The following is a 15,562-nucleotide window of genomic DNA, read 5'->3' on the forward strand; positions in this document are numbered from 1 at the left end:
TTTCTGTAAGGAGTGAGTGTAGAGAACATCAGTAGGAGATCAGGAAAGACTAGCAGGGAGGAAAAGAGTCACAAGGATGGCTAGACAAGAAGGCTGCCATGTGTTCAGTCTTGGTCAGGGACATCTGGGAGACAGTGGAAACCACACAAGGAAGGCAGGCCCTTCCAGTGTTGGTATGGCCCTGTAGTATACACCACCACCCATCAATCGTTAAGTACTTACTCCTGGGGTGGGTGGTAAACTCCCTAGCATTTCCAGATTGCTTTAAAAAGGTACACTTCAATGCCCTGATATGTGATTAGGCACAGACACCATGGTCTGGACCAGGTTTCCATATCACCTACTATCCTCACTATTCTTTCAACTTTTTTGTACGAAGTCAGGAGGATTAATTATTGATCTTCATGGCTAGTTGAATTCTATTCTACATAATCAAATGACATCGATTCAGGCAACTTGTACCCGGAAAATCCATGTTGACTTCCCAGTCTGAGCCAAGTTCCCCACTCTAGCTTTCGCGTCAGAAACCCTGGATTGAGAGATGGAGGCTTTAGCACGCTTGTCTAATGGTCTGTACGCTATTCTATCACCCACTTGACTGTTTCACCCCATATATGTCTTCTTTATTTCCCTCCCAGGTCTCAGGATTGGAGAAGTTGGTAAGCGCAGGACTTTGAGAACCCTCACTCAGCTTCCAACTCTTGCTATGCCCTATAGCCATACTTCACAGCCCTATTGCTCAGAGTTCATCCTGGAAAACAATACAATGTCACAAGAGGACATGAGGCTGTAATTCATTAAAATTTAAATTCAATAGCAAGTTAAAAAATCATGCCAGCTTTATTCAAGCTATGAACAGGAACAATCTAGACTAGAGCATAAATTGGGTAGATTTTATCCAGCCTTTATCTTATATGCTTTGAAGATAGAATAAAGCAGCAACACATTTCAAATGAGGCATTAGGTCTCACCTCCTCTCCCTCTTCTTTCTGTCTCTGACAGGATCATGAGGTGCAGCTCAGGATGGTCTCAAACTCAAACGCCATAATGATGAGACTACAGGTAGACCAGCATGCCCGGCTATGTATCTCTTTTGAATTTGCTCTTCTTGTATATGAGCGTTGGTTGCTACCTTTCTCTTTTTCCCAGAGCTGAAGCCTGGGCTGCAGAGTATACTGCACAATTTGTACTAATATTTAAATTATTTCTTTCTCCACAAAATAAACAGTGTCAACATTGAACCCAGTATTCAATGTTTAAATTTTAATTGTACCCACAAATACAGAGATCCTCTAAATACAATGGGGTGCTTAGGAAGATCTCCAGATAAAGGTTAGACAGGTTGACAAGAGCAAAGCAAGGGATATAAAGGAAAACAGAGATGCAAGCCGGGTAGAGACAGCTGGTGCTATTGAAGTCGACAGTGCACTCCTTGGAGAGGGAAAAGGAAGTGCTATTTTTATTTGAAAAATAATGGGATATTGTAATCATCTTCAGGAGGAAGCCGTAAAGCAAAGAGGACATGATCGCTGTTTGAAAAGCAATTAGGCTATCTCCTGCAGGAGATGGAAAATGGATTCCAGAAGAAATGCACAGAACCCTCTTGACCTCATCACGTGTCAGCGCTTCACAAGCCAGGAGCCCTCCTGGAGCTGATGTGGTGGGGAGCGCATCGGGGGAGATGTCACAACAGGGGTGAAGCAGCCAGAGTAATGCGTGGAGAGCAATGGAGAAAGCGGATTGTGGTTGCTCTTCCACGTGCCATAAATTGCAGGTGGCAATTCTGACTGCATCTCAGACTGTGTATCCGATGAATCTGTTGCGGTAAGTTTGCACAAACCTATGTTTCAGGTACCAACTCATTAAAAAAAAAGATAGGCATTCCAGAGTGGACTTGCAAAACTAACACCCGCCCAGATTGTTGCTTAGGCCTGGCCAACCTATGTCTTTCTTCCAAAATCCACCTCTTAGAGTAGGCTATTTCAACCTCAGTGCTGCTCACACAGGGGTCCAGGGTACCCTTGCACAGGGTGCTGTCTTTAGCACCTCTAAACATAGATGCTCAGCAAGCCTGACTTGCTAAGTTTTGCAGTTTTTCTTTGAAATGTAGTTCATTGTGCTTAGTTACTCAATGTTAGTAGTTCCTCCCAGTCATGCCTGGAAACTGCCAAATGCTGGTGGCAGGGACAGACCACAGTGATGAGTCAGAACAGCCCTTGCTTAAGAACTATGTTGTTCACTGAAGCGAAAAAGGAAGGAATGCTTGTTACTAGCCATACCCCAGCAGAGTGTTGTGAACACCTTATAGACCGTCATAAGTCTGGCTGCAGATCTCAGCTCCTGTACTTTACAACTCAAGTGAAAGGGGACACAGTCCTGTCCTTTGTAGCCACCCCACAGAGCCTTTGAAGATACCAATTGTGTGAATTGTTTTCCAGTCAAGCTTCCGCTCTGAACACGGGGTGTTATTGCTGCTTTCTATAAAAAGAATTAAACCAAGTAAAACAAATTATAAACTCTGCAGGGCCCCATATCAAAAGGAAACAGGCAAGATGGGTTTGAAAGAGAAATGTCAGCTCTTCCCTAAGGTGTGGGTTTGCAAACCTGTCAAATTTATGTTAAGGTCTGCAGCAAAGGCAGTCGGTACCTCTGATCCATGCTAGGTGTCAAGCAGATTTGAATACCATGCATTGATGGCAAGAGGGGACATGGAGGCTCTGTGGGTAACTATTCTGGATGCTTCCATGACAACCACACCTGTTTTCCCTTGAAAACGGCTCTCATTGCGCTGAATCCAAGCCAACCACTGGAGGTCACCCTCGACCTATCAAAGTTTCCCAGGATTGCCATCTAAAGTTTCAGGATCCTCAGCAGAATGTAACAGAGGGATTCTTAGGTTAGACTATCTGTTGGAGCTCCAGGATGTGCAAGAGGGCTTCGTGCCTGTTCTGAGATGCTGAGGGGATGAACAAAGTGAAAATGGATCCCATGCAGCAGTAGCTGCAGCAGAGGAGGTCAGCGCAGAGGGCAGATGCTTCCCTTCATGAGCTTCTCGTGTTCCACTGATTTTCATTTCCAATCTCTAGCACCCACATCCTACTGGAACTACCTTTGCCCAAACACGGAGCTGCGTGGGAATGTTGCTTACCCTCTACAATCCTTAGTTGATGACTTGTTTGTCACCATAGTAAAATACTGGAGATACCGTTTATGAAGAATTGTTTAGCTCACAGTTTGGGAAGGCAGTATGTCCAAGGGAATGTTGCTGGCATCTGGCGAGGGCTTTGTTTGCTCTCTGGTGATGTAGTAAAGGGGGTGAGGCAGGACAGAATAAGTACATGATGTAGAGTCTGCTTTGAAAGTAAAGACACTCCTGAGCCCATTAACAAGCAGAACTCTCACGACTTGATGCTCTCTTAAAGGCTAAACATTTTAAATGTCTGTGTTGTGGATTAAATTTCCAACAAGTGAAATCTAGAAACTCATTCAGACCATACCAATGAGTGATAGGCTAAAAGGAAGCTCAGTCTCTTTGCCTTAGTTCTGGGTGACTCTGTGGTAATTTAGCACACCCCAGAGTCCTCCATGAGGTCAGGCCAAAACCAGTAACCAAGACTTTATCTGAGGTGGCACTGTGGCAGAATTCATCCTTTTCCTGCCCTTCTGCCCCAAGCTTCCCTTTTCCCCGTGAAGCCATCCTTTGATAAATAACTATGCATAGGTCTCCATCTTTGTCCTGCTTCTGAGGAACCAAGCCCAACACAACAGTGTGTCATCAATGCTCATACATGTTGATTCCTTCACGCCTGGTCATCTGCCTGGCTGCTGTATGTGGTGCTTGAGTTTGTGAATGCATCCTTTTAGAATCCCCTCTCTGCCCCTCTAGCATTCCTGTGGTGTTTCTTCTGCAGGACTGGTAAATGCCTATTCTTGGGCTATCGTAGGTTTCAACTGATGTCTCTTCTGTCTACTGTCCAGTGCATGGGAGAAGATTCTTCCTGAGAACCAAACTCAGTGTGTCCATCTATCTAGGGGGTCACTAGCAGAATGATTTAAAGCCCAGAAAGGCATTGGGAGTAGAGCTCAGAGGGAGGGAACTTGCTTAGCATCCATGAGACCCTGCGCTTGGTCCCCAATACAACAGTAATTCTATCTAGAGAAAATTTTAAATTTTCAATTTCAATGATTTGATTTTCCTCAAATCATTTTGGATTGATTGAGGGAAAGCAAAGGAGAGGAAGTCAGAAGAGAGTGGGCAAATCCCAGGTAGCTCAAGTCCAGTGACATGGGCACCCTTTGTCCAAGGCTCGGGTATTTTGCCTTTGGTGGGTAGAACCTAGACGCTCACATTGCCATTAATTTTCCCAGATCAACAAACCATTTTTTAAGCAAATTAACATTCTGATCTTGACGAATTTACTTGGCTGGAATAAATTTGCATGCTGCGGGAGAAGGGACAAGGAGAGGAAAGGCAGTGGTGGGAGGTGGTGAGGTACTTCACAGCAACCTCTCAGCTCACACTCCTGAAACGTGCTGACTTTAGCATGGCACACACTTGAGAAAAGTGATTAAAGCGATTGCTCACATGTGACAGAGAAGTCATTTCCATTTAGAAAAATATTCAAATCAGGAGTGGGGAGCCTTCTCTGTCTTGGTTAATAATGGGCTAGATTACACGGAGAGTACATTATATAAAGCCTGTGGATCAATACACCATTTTCCTGATTAAATTGCTGGTGGACTGGGGAATTTGTAGAGAGGCCACTTGAGGAGGTATCTGGAGACCTGAAACTGTGGTTCAAGGGTAGATAAGAAGGAGTGGAAGCTGGGGTAGTTTCTTTCTCTCTCCCTGCCTCGTGTTTTTAGATGGATGAGGTTGCCTGCTGGAGAAATGGGTGTCTTCCTCGAGCTTGCTCCTTCACTGTCTCCACTCAGCTGACACACTCACTCCCTCCTCCAGAGATTTGCTTAAATACTACACCAGCACACTTACGTCCCCGTCTCCCCATATTGAATTGATCCACGAGGGTAAACTCAACAAGCATGGGCAGCAGTGCCAGGCTGCATTTATCTAAGGTCAGGCGCGGGCGACGCTAACAGTGATCTTTCTCCCACACTTACGAAATAGCTGGAGTTTCAACTTTACTGCTCCCAAAGCCCATTGCTGGGTGCAGTCGCATTGTTTCCTGGGAACAATGAACTAAGTCCCGAAGAATGTCTTCATAGAAGTGACTGAGGAGCAGCGGGTGGGATGAAGGCATCTCTGTCATTTCATCATTTCTAGTAAAAGATCATTTCTGTGTTTTTTTTAAATAAAAATATGGCTGCATACTATAGTTCAGGTTACCCAGGAACTCACTGTGTAGCCCAGGTTGACTGTAAACTCATGGCAATCCTCTTGCTTCAGCCTCCCTCTTCAGTATTAAGATTACCATAGCCAGCTCTAAGTCAGCCTTTAAATTGCTAACTCTGACAGTTAATTCATGTAGTCATTCCCCGCTGCAACACCACACTGTAAGTCTGAGGCCTTACTAGGCCAGGTGCGGACATGGTCTTCTGAATTTATGGTCAGAAAGCTGAAGAATGGGATTCTGATTTTAGTATCTGACGGACATTCTAATCTGTGATTTACCTTGGACAGTTTTATAGGAAGCAAAAGCAGCTGTCTCAATCACTGATCTCCTGAGCAAGAAGTGTGGCTTTTTGCTTGTTGGTTTGTTTCCTTATTTCTTTCTTTGTTTTTCCTTCTCTCCTCCTTCCTCTGGTGTGTGTGTATGTGTGTAGCTAATTTTGAAATTAAGCAATTGTACATGCTGAGCATGAAGTCTTCCTCTGAGCCTTGACCCTGGCCCCTGGCCCCAAGAAGGACAGCTTCTACAAAAAGACACACTATAATAGCAGGACCATGCTGCCAGGTCTACAGGCATGACCCCAGGATGTTTAGCAAAATAAAAATAAACGAAAACCAAAACAACTACAACAATAAAACTGCCTTAAGTTGCTTTTTATTAAAATGCATTTTTATTTTACATTTGCTTGTTCTCAAGAAGTAGCCAAAAAAAAGTGTTTGAGAATGAGAGATGGGATTGTTTATCCACAGACTTATCAATTAGGTTCGTGTTATTGTTTCCACGGAGTCATAAGACTAATCTTCTAAAGATCCTTCGCCACTTATTTACGCACAACCCTAATGTCAAACACTCAGAGGAAATGTCAAAGTGAGATCTCTGGTGACTAGGTATGGGGCAGCAGGGAGAGGGAGGAGGGTTTTTTTTGTTTGTTTGCTTGTTTTGATTTGCAGCTTGATTTGAGGACCCAGAAATAGGCATACTAGAAGTTTTACTACAATGTACCTCCCTAGCTTGTTTACCCTGCACACACACACATACACACACACACACACACACACACACTCACACACACACACACACAGAGAGAGAGAGAGAGAGAGAGAGAGAGAGAGAACAAAACAAACAAAGAACCTTTATTGGAACATCTGACATTTTCCTAAAAATGAAGACAAAAATATATATACTACCACAGACATTAAGAATAATGTTTGTGAACCTTGAATGTAAGTATGCATGTGTGTGTGTGTGCACGTGTGGGTGCACACGTGTGTACACGGTGTGCTATTTATTTGCAACATTCCTTAAAGACAACTTCAGAAAAATATAAGCATAAAATCATGGGTTTCTGGAAAGAATAGATCTTTAAGATCAATTCACTTAAAAAAAACAAGAACACTGCTTCCTCAAATGTTTCACAGATGTTAAAAACCCTCTCACTTTAAATGTAATCTCATTGTTATTTATTTGTATATATGATGTGTTATATACTACATGGAGCGGTTTTGTGCAGAATGTCTCATCTACCTCAATTTTCATAATTATGCTCCAAGTTAATTATGACTGCCCCAAAAGCATTGCTATGTGGGAACACTTTGAGGATGAATGAATTGGGAAGCAAGACAATTGTTACATCAACAACAGAAGCCTGAATGCCACTCCCCACTTAAAGACTCTCCTGTGTCTGGATCATGCACGTCAGTTATAGGTAACTCTTGCTACAACCCAGCCCTGGAGGTGATGCTAATCTGTGAGAAGTCGCTAACACGGAGGTTTAAAGGAATTGGAACCTTTATCCAAACACGCATGGCCAGGATCTGGCAGCAGGCATTACTTCTAACAATAGCCTGGGCTGTCTACTCTACCCACCAGCACCTTCTCCAAACCTCCAAACTACCTGGCAAATTTGATATCAAGGAGGTGGTGAGTGCGCATGTGCATGTAGGGAGCGCCCGAAGAGGACTGAGGTCAAGCTTGCTGTTTGAGACAGAGTCTCTCACGGGAACTTAGGACTCTTTGATTAGACTCAGCTAGCTAAACAGTGACCATCAGGAATCTACCTGCCTCGACCTCTCCAGCTCTGGGATTACAAGTGTTCTCCAATATAGTTGTGTTTTGTATTGTTTGTTTTTGCACCTCAGTGCTGGGGACCAAACTCAGGTCCTCATGAGTGTAATGGTCAAGTTACATAATCTTTTATCACAAGAAACATAACTGAATTGCATCTCTGACTCTAGGTAGAAATGTGGCATCTCAACTGCTCAAAAGATCCGAAGATTACAAAAAACCAGGAGTAGGGCTCAGGTTGCCTTCACTACTACTACTACTACTACTACTAATTCATTCTCTCTCTCTCTCTCTCTCTCTCTCTCTCTCTCTCTCTCTCTCTCTCTCTCTCTCTCTCCCTCTCCCTCTCTTCCTCTCCCTCTCTCTCTCTCTCTCTCTCTCTCTCTCTCTCTCTCTCTCTCTCTCTCTCACACACACACACACACACACACATATAACAAAAACATGCTATTGTATACTCCCTTAAGTGTTAATCTGAATCAAAAACCACCACTCAAGAAAACTATCTGTTAAAACTGAAGACACATTCAGAGGGGCGGAGGGGAAAGCACCCCCAATGAGCTACACATCCTCCGTGTCCTCTCCGCGCCGTTGCTTATAGATCCTCACTGCTTAGCCTGCTCTCTGAGTTCTAATTTAAAAAACAAACAAACAAAACATAATCTTCCCTTCCTCCACTTTCTGTCTTTTTCAACTGCTAGCCCAAAGCCTAGCCCCCTTACCCTGGCATGTTGGGCATTCCCATTCTCTAAAGAAAGAGCACCCCGTTCTCTAAAGAAAGAGCACTCCGTTCCTCTGAAGCAGCTGACAAGAGAGCACCACCTCAGAAAACAGGGCTTCCTCTCTTCCTCTGACTCACTCCCTCCTCACAGAAGCTGCTGGGAGTTTTCTTCTGGGTCTGCTTTAAATGTTTCAGATCTCTGAGACTGGGAGCCTACAAAGGCGGTGGGAAAAGATAGGGGCGTGCTCATATGTTACAGCAGCACACTGGATACTTCTTGTAGAAAGGAATCTGCGGGTCCACACTGCAACGAGCCCGGCACACAACACTAACAGTTTGATCGGAGTTGACCTTTAACTTGGACACATAACCCAGTGGTGCCACTGTGCAGGCTCAGCGGCCTCGGGGTACAGAGGCACAGCTACACAAAGAAAGCTGATAAAGTGTGGGAACATAGGGGACAATAGGGCAGACTCACCAACACCGACTCTCAGAGGCAGAGCTGACCCACACCAGAGAACTAAGACTGTGCTTCGCAGATGTCTCTGCTAGCTACAGCTGTAGATGGGGAGAGAATGGCAGACTTGGGGACATTGACTCTGTCTTCCCAGATTCCAGCTCTCCGAATTAAATGCAGCTTAAATTCATTTTCTGGTTCTGCTCTCTGGTGTTTGGCATGACAGGCATCAGGAATCTCAGCTATTAGCTTACAAAAAGGGAACTCTTGACTCCTTGGTAATACTCCAAGGTAACTTCTTAATGCGTTTACACTTGCTAAGCAGGATTTGTATGGAAAGAGACAGAAGTGGAGGAAATAGTCTTCAGTCCTGGATTTGGCTATCCCTTTGCTGACTAAAAGCTTAAAAAAGACCAGACAGGCAGCAGAGCCAAAGGAAGCTGGGCCACCAGAAGAGCTTCCTAAGATTTCCATCCCAGCACATACGCACCGACCGATTTAAACACAAATTGATCTTTTAGAATGTAAAGCTATCTCCCACATGAAATAACATGTGACATATTTTTTTTTAAAAAGCCAGAGACATAGTCCAAATATTTACAAGTCCAAGTTTTTATACTTAACATTCTCACATCCAAGGGCATCCACTATAAGAAGTACCAATACTTGAACACCCTGACAAGTACAGTCTTAAGACTTTAGATGCCCAGAGAGACAAATAACAGAAAACACGTTCAAAAGTCAGACTTACGACTCACGGAGCTTACGAACCTGAAGCCAGAGCTGGGAAGAATAACCATTTAAATCTAACTACACACAGAGCACCTTGTGTGTGCACCACTGAGTGATTGAAGATTCTCTTCGCTGCAGATTGAGTCTCTAGTTATAAACGACTGATGTGATTTGAACAGTACTCCGTGGCCACCCATGGGAAGACCAGGGCAAGAAAACCAGGTCGAGTTGACAATTCCCAAAGATTGCCTCCTTCTAGATCCGTACTCCTGCCGTACGGATCAAGCAAAGTCAGAAAGGTGCAGATACACCAGCTTGGTGATTTCCATTTCTGGTTTTCATCATTGGTGTTTCCTTTTTATCTGTAGTGTTAGCTAATGTCTTATTCACAGAAGAAGTCAATCTCCTGGGAAGGGGAAAAGATTGAACTTTCAAGCTGGACAAAAAAAAATGCACATAAAGATTTTTAATTTAAAATAAGATTTAATAACAGAGAACTTTGGATTCACGATAAGTCAAGGCTGAAAACCTAAGGCTTTGAAAGAATTATCACTTCAAGTCAAATACCATTTAAAACGAAGGTCTTCGAGTCTACCTCAGGTTTGTAGTTATCTGACGGGTGGAAGGAACGCAGCACAGTGTGGCAATGACAGGTGAGCCCCGTCTGCTAGGCTGGACTGTGTCTGAAGCACAGCCATCAGCTTGGGAAACTTACTTCAAAAAAACCGTCTTGCAAAGGAGCTCAGAAAGGATCTTTTATTTCTGCCACTGTCTCCCCCCCCCCCACCCCGTGCCACAGTTTACAGGGCCCCAGGGCAGAGGGAAGAGCGGGATTTTATTTCATGCATAAGTACAGTCTAGCTGCCACAAAAATAAGACTCAAAGGATTTTTGATTTTCTCAAAAACAGGTGCTAATTTTTTTCTTCAGTCTACCTTTCACAAATAAATCTACCTTTCACAAAATCATCAGGGAGAACAGCTTAGTGATTTTTTTTTTTTTTTAGTTTCCTTCTTTATGCCAGAGATACCTTTCCAGGATAACTTGCATTTAAAACACAAAGAGAATTGTGCTGTGTAACTGAAACATGCTAGGTCAGTCTCCATTGCTATACACACATGAGACGTGGAGGTGGGGAGTGGGGGGAGGGGAGGAAGGGGAGTACTGTGGCAGGTGTGAATCGTGAATCAGCTTTGGTGGGATGATCACTTTATGATGTCAAAGCATCAAGTTGTACATATTTAATAAATAATTTTACTGGTCAGTTATAGCCCTGATAAAGATAAAATACAGTCTTTAAAAGTTGAAACATGTAAGAGCTATACTCAGAATGACTGTAGGGTGTGAAGGAAGTGTGCCATCCTCATAAGACTGATAGTCAGTATATACATCCTAAATGTCAGTCTCTCATAAAGCCACCATTGGCACCTCTGTCATGCAGCATATACTGTAAGCTGAAGAACACACTCCTATTTTTAGGACCTGTCTACATTACCCCCAAGATCTGAGTCATCCTCCAGCCACCCCTGAAATGCTTACCGTGGTTGAGACTTCCTTGGTGGCCTCCTGGTAGACACGCTGCTCTTTAACTAGGTTGCTGGGGAAATAACCCACAATTCCCATCTCATCCTGGTGGTCACTGTAAACCTGTGTGCCCAGAACAGCAACAGTCAGGGACAAGTTGATGTCAGGGGATTTGAGAAACTTCTTTCCTCATAATGAAAACTCCATGAGCCAGAGCTTCCTTTTCACTGTGCATGCCAGGGAATTCAGAGAAAATCTGAGATTCACTGACAGCACCAGGACTTGTGTGTCTGTTCTTTGGGGAGGCAGATCTGATTTGTCTCACTACTTTAACATTGCTTCACTTTCTGTAGTTTTGGACTTGCCTGAGATCCTCCAGATGCTATAAAAAAATTAAGGTCAATAAAAATTTTAAAGCAAATAGACCTTCATTTTAAAGTATTGTATACTTCCCACTCCTTAACAATTCTGAAGGACATCCACTGAATACATTCTGATTGAATCCTTCCTCAATTTAGGATGCATCTTTGAGATAACAAGAAGCATGCTTCATTCTCTCCTGGGCTCTGCGGGGTCTGTGGGTGCATTTTAACTCAGAGATGCATTTTAACTCGGAAAAGCAGCTCCTGAAGAATCAAAGAGGGTTCTAACTTTTCATAAAGGAATATTCTCATTTAGACAGACCACTAACATTCAACCCTTTCTCTCGGCAAATCTTCTCAGACATTTTTTTAATGAGATTCAACTTCTGTGTGATGTAGAAGCCTCACCATGCATGGCTCTTTGCTTCTCAAAACATCATTTTGACTTAACTTCAATTTTGTTATGAGATCTTTTCTTTAAATACAGTAACAGAAAATGAGTCTGAATTTTTGCGTTTCCATTTCCATTCGTCACGTTATCTTTACAGTTACTGTTAGGCAGTGGAGGGGCTGAAGGTAGGAAAACCAGGAAGAGTTCAAAGCAGCACAGGTAAGAAATACATATGTTTAAGCAATTTCCTCTTACACTGCCGGCCCAAAACTCTCCAGCTCCATTTTCTTTAACCAGCTTGGAATAAACATAGATCTGCTGCCCTTTCTTGATATTGATGAACCTACAGTCGGGGGCATTATAATCTTCCTGTGCTTTAGCCAGAGAAATAGTATCTGGAATAAAAAACAAACAAACAAACAAAACCAAAGTGACCGGTTGTCCTTGGAGTAAAAAGGCGGAGCATATGAGTAATGTATGAAAGTCCAGCTGGGTTTCAGACAGACGGAGAAAACTTCAAGATTAAAAGCTGCAGCAAAATCTAAGGCAAGTGAATTCTCCACAGTTAGACACCAAACACAGGCCACAGGACACAGTGCTGAGAACACACACATTTAAGATTCACTAATAAGTAAAATCCGGCTTTATCCAGACATTGTTTCAATCATGCGATAGGAAGAGAACGAAAACTGAGCCGTTAACAACTCCTTACAGACACACTCCTCATCTGCACACAACTTCTTAGAAGAAAGTTTATCCATAAATACTCCGTGCCCTGCGCACAGGGCCACCAGGCCCCCAAGCAAAAGGATCCATATTCTTGCCATCTTCCCCTGTTGCTGTTTTTACTAGCACTCTTTGCCTGACTTCAGTGGCTCTTTTATTTGAAAGTCCGACCCGGGGGTAAATACTCAGCCAATAGAAAGGGGCCACCCCCACCCCTGTTTTCATAACGCGTGCTCCTGGATTCCAGGGGCTTTTTTTAGCATTTCTTTTTCCAGAAAGAATCAAATTCCATGCCTGCGTTCCACAGCGACAATGCAGCGTGGTAAAGCTACATCTGCCATGCTGTGGTGCCCACCAGCGTCAGGGCACCGTTAAGAGGACTGTGAGAACACCAACCATTGTTTACTTTTCTGTTTTGTCCTCCCGTCCTTTCGGTTTGTGAGCAAACATTTGTTGAAGGCAGAAACCTGTTCAAGATGTAAAACGGGCTGGGGAGACAGCTCTGCGGATAAAAGCTGTGCAGGTCTGAAGAATAGGGTTCAGAACCCCAGAACCCACACAAGTACTGATCAGGCATGGTGGCCCACCTGTTTTCCCAGCTCTCTAGAGATGGACGTAGACATCCTTGAGGCAAGCTGGCTAGCCAAACCTACTGGAAACAGCAAGCTCTGGAGTCAACAAGAATATCAATATATAAAGTGGAGGAAAATTGAGGACGACATCCAATGTCAACTTCAGGCCTCTTCAGGAACACATATGCATCCATACATATGTAAACAACACACACACACACACACACACACACACACACACCATGTTGTACACATAAACACTTTAAAAATGAAAAATGTCATGAGTATAAAATTAATTTTTAGTAAATCTAATAAAATTCCTGATTTACATAATAAATAAAATAGTCTTATACAAATCTTTTATGATAGGTTTCTTAGGAGACATGTTTGGCCTGGGGCCACTGGTGGATTGTATAACATACCACAACCAGATCCTAGCCTGGGCCACTGGTAGATTGTATAAGACACCACAACTAGATCCTGCCAACGTGGAACCAAGAGATAAGTGAGTGAGGAAATGGTGGTAACTCCGTCTTTATTTCTGGGTACATTTGCTTTCCCTCTCTACAACACACACCTGGGACAATCAACTGATAAGCAGTTTATTCTGAATTACGGATTTGGAAGTTTAGAACCATGATCCTGCTCCCATTGATTCGGGTCTGTGGCATATCCTGATGGAAGCCAGTAGCAGAGAATCCCACTTACCTTATGGCAAGAAAACAGAAGACAGAGAGAAAACAGCCAGTGAGGCTCTGTGATCCCCTCTGGGTCACCCCAGAGACACTGTACCCCTTGGTAGGTCTCCCCTCTCAAAGGCACTGCTTCTTCCCAGCTGCCCCAATCTGGGGAGCACATGTTTGACATATGGGCTTTTCAGGGACATTCAAGATCAAAATCGTAGCAACTTCCTCTAAGGTCAGGTATTTAGTCTGAAAATGCCACGGTTTTCCACAGAGAATGAAATTTGAGGTTTGTTACTGTGGCAGTTTGAATAAAAATGTTCCCCATAGGTCATAGGGAGTGGCATTATTGGGAGCTATGGTCTTACTGGAGGAAGTGTGTCGCTGGGGGTGGGCTTCGGGGTTTCAGAAGCCTAAGCCAGGTACAGTGTCTCTCTCATCCTGCTGCCTGCAGAACTAGATGTGGAACTCTCTGCATCCTCTCCACTACCACGTTTGTCTGCATGTCACCATATTGTCCCCTATGACAATATTAGACTAAACCTCTGAACTGTAAGCCAGACCAACTTATTGTTTCCCTTTATAAGAATTGCCGTGGCCATGGTGACCCTTCCCAGCAATAGAAACGCTGAGTAAGACAGTTATCCCTGCATTTACGCATCTCTCCCATAGGAAATGGAACTGAATGGTAACAGGCCAGTGGAAAATCTCCCTCCCCTGGCTTGTCTAGGGGCTGGGAGTTAGAAATTCCCACCCCCATGACTCATGGTTAATGGCCAAGCAATACTTCATGTCACAGTGCACTCTTCCACCAGCTCACCTCTCCAAAAACCCTACAGAGCCCACCCTCTCCCCCAAGTCTGCTGTTGTCTCTGTTCCCACTCAGAGAGCCACCATTCTGTGTTTCTCCCCCAAAGAATTTCTTGTAAGTTTTGTTGCATTGTATGACTTTATGGTATTCCTTGGTTCCCGACTGCTAGGAAACCCTCACACTAGAAAACCTTCTCAGAAGCATTTTAGAAGCCATTACACAGCTCTCTCTGTTTGGCAAAGATTTGCTGAGCATGTACTGTATGCCAGGTACTGAATCAAGCATGTGAGATCTAACATTGAATGAAAAACAGCCTCGTTCCAAACAGGTTACCATTTATCAGGGGAGACAGACAGTATGCAGCTGCTTTTTATAGGGTGCTTGGGATAGGCATTTCCCTTATAAGGGGAAACCCTGCCCCCCAACCACTGTTTCTTAACTAGAGCTCTCGGTCAGTCTGTCCTCTCCAATTCGGCTGACCACGTGGTTTCAGAGACCCAGTATGAGGGACAAGAATTTAATTAAGCAATTTTGTATAGTATACTTTTTCTAAAACTTAAGTTGGTAATGCAAACTATACTTACAATAAAGTTTCTTATTTGGGGCAGATATATGCATAGATGTGAGCACATGTGTGCAAGTTTGTTTTGTTGGTATTTGTATAAAGGCTTTTAGGGTATGTGGGTGTTTTCAGGAAGGATTCTGTATACAGTTTGCCTGATTTGGAAGACTCTTTTATTTAGTATCTTTATTAGAGATGATAAAAGTAAAGCCCACAAGGGCCACCGTGCCCTTTCCTGACCACCTTATCCACAGGTCACCCAGAGGAACTATGATCCTCAGATACTGCCTCTTACCAATTTTAAATTAAAATGGATTTTCAATCCTCTTTCCTGTTTCACATCAAAGAAAGAATGAATTAGAAACCACCATGGAATGGCAGGGTGGGTTTTATTTTTCTTCCTTTAATCCACAGGTCTAAAAGCATCTGTGGGAAAATGCTTTGTTCCTCCCAGAAATCAGTTCTGTCTTCTCCGTTTACCTAAGTTCTGCCCTATCAAGGACCCAAAGCAGTTTTCTTTAATTGACCAATACAAGTAACACATAGAAAGAAGGACCTCCTACACCAAATGGGAGTTAAAATTTAATATCATGCTCCAATTGGATCT

The 15,562-nt window shown here is 43.5% G+C and overlaps 1 protein-coding gene across 1 annotated transcript; it reads right to left on the bottom strand.

Annotated features, from left to right (window-relative positions):
* Positions 1–9,260: 9,260 nt before the first annotated feature.
* On the bottom strand, positions 9,261–12,568 carry Otor (otoraplin). Its single transcript, XM_087911428.1, has 4 exons — positions 12,314–12,568; positions 11,857–11,996; positions 10,864–10,971; positions 9,261–9,731 (listed from the first exon to the last, which is right to left on the bottom strand). Exons 1-4 carry the CDS (start codon positions 12,426–12,428, stop codon positions 9,708–9,710), a joined length of 387 nt encoding a protein of 128 aa, XP_087767554.1. The 5' UTR covers positions 12,429–12,568; the 3' UTR covers positions 9,261–9,707.
* Positions 12,569–15,562: the final 2,994 nt, after the last annotated feature.

This window comes from Myodes glareolus, chromosome 10 (genome assembly GCF_982192425.1).
Source record: "Myodes glareolus chromosome 10, mMyoGla1.1, whole genome shotgun sequence".
Taxonomy (NCBI): domain Eukaryota; kingdom Metazoa; phylum Chordata; class Mammalia; order Rodentia; family Cricetidae; genus Myodes; species Myodes glareolus.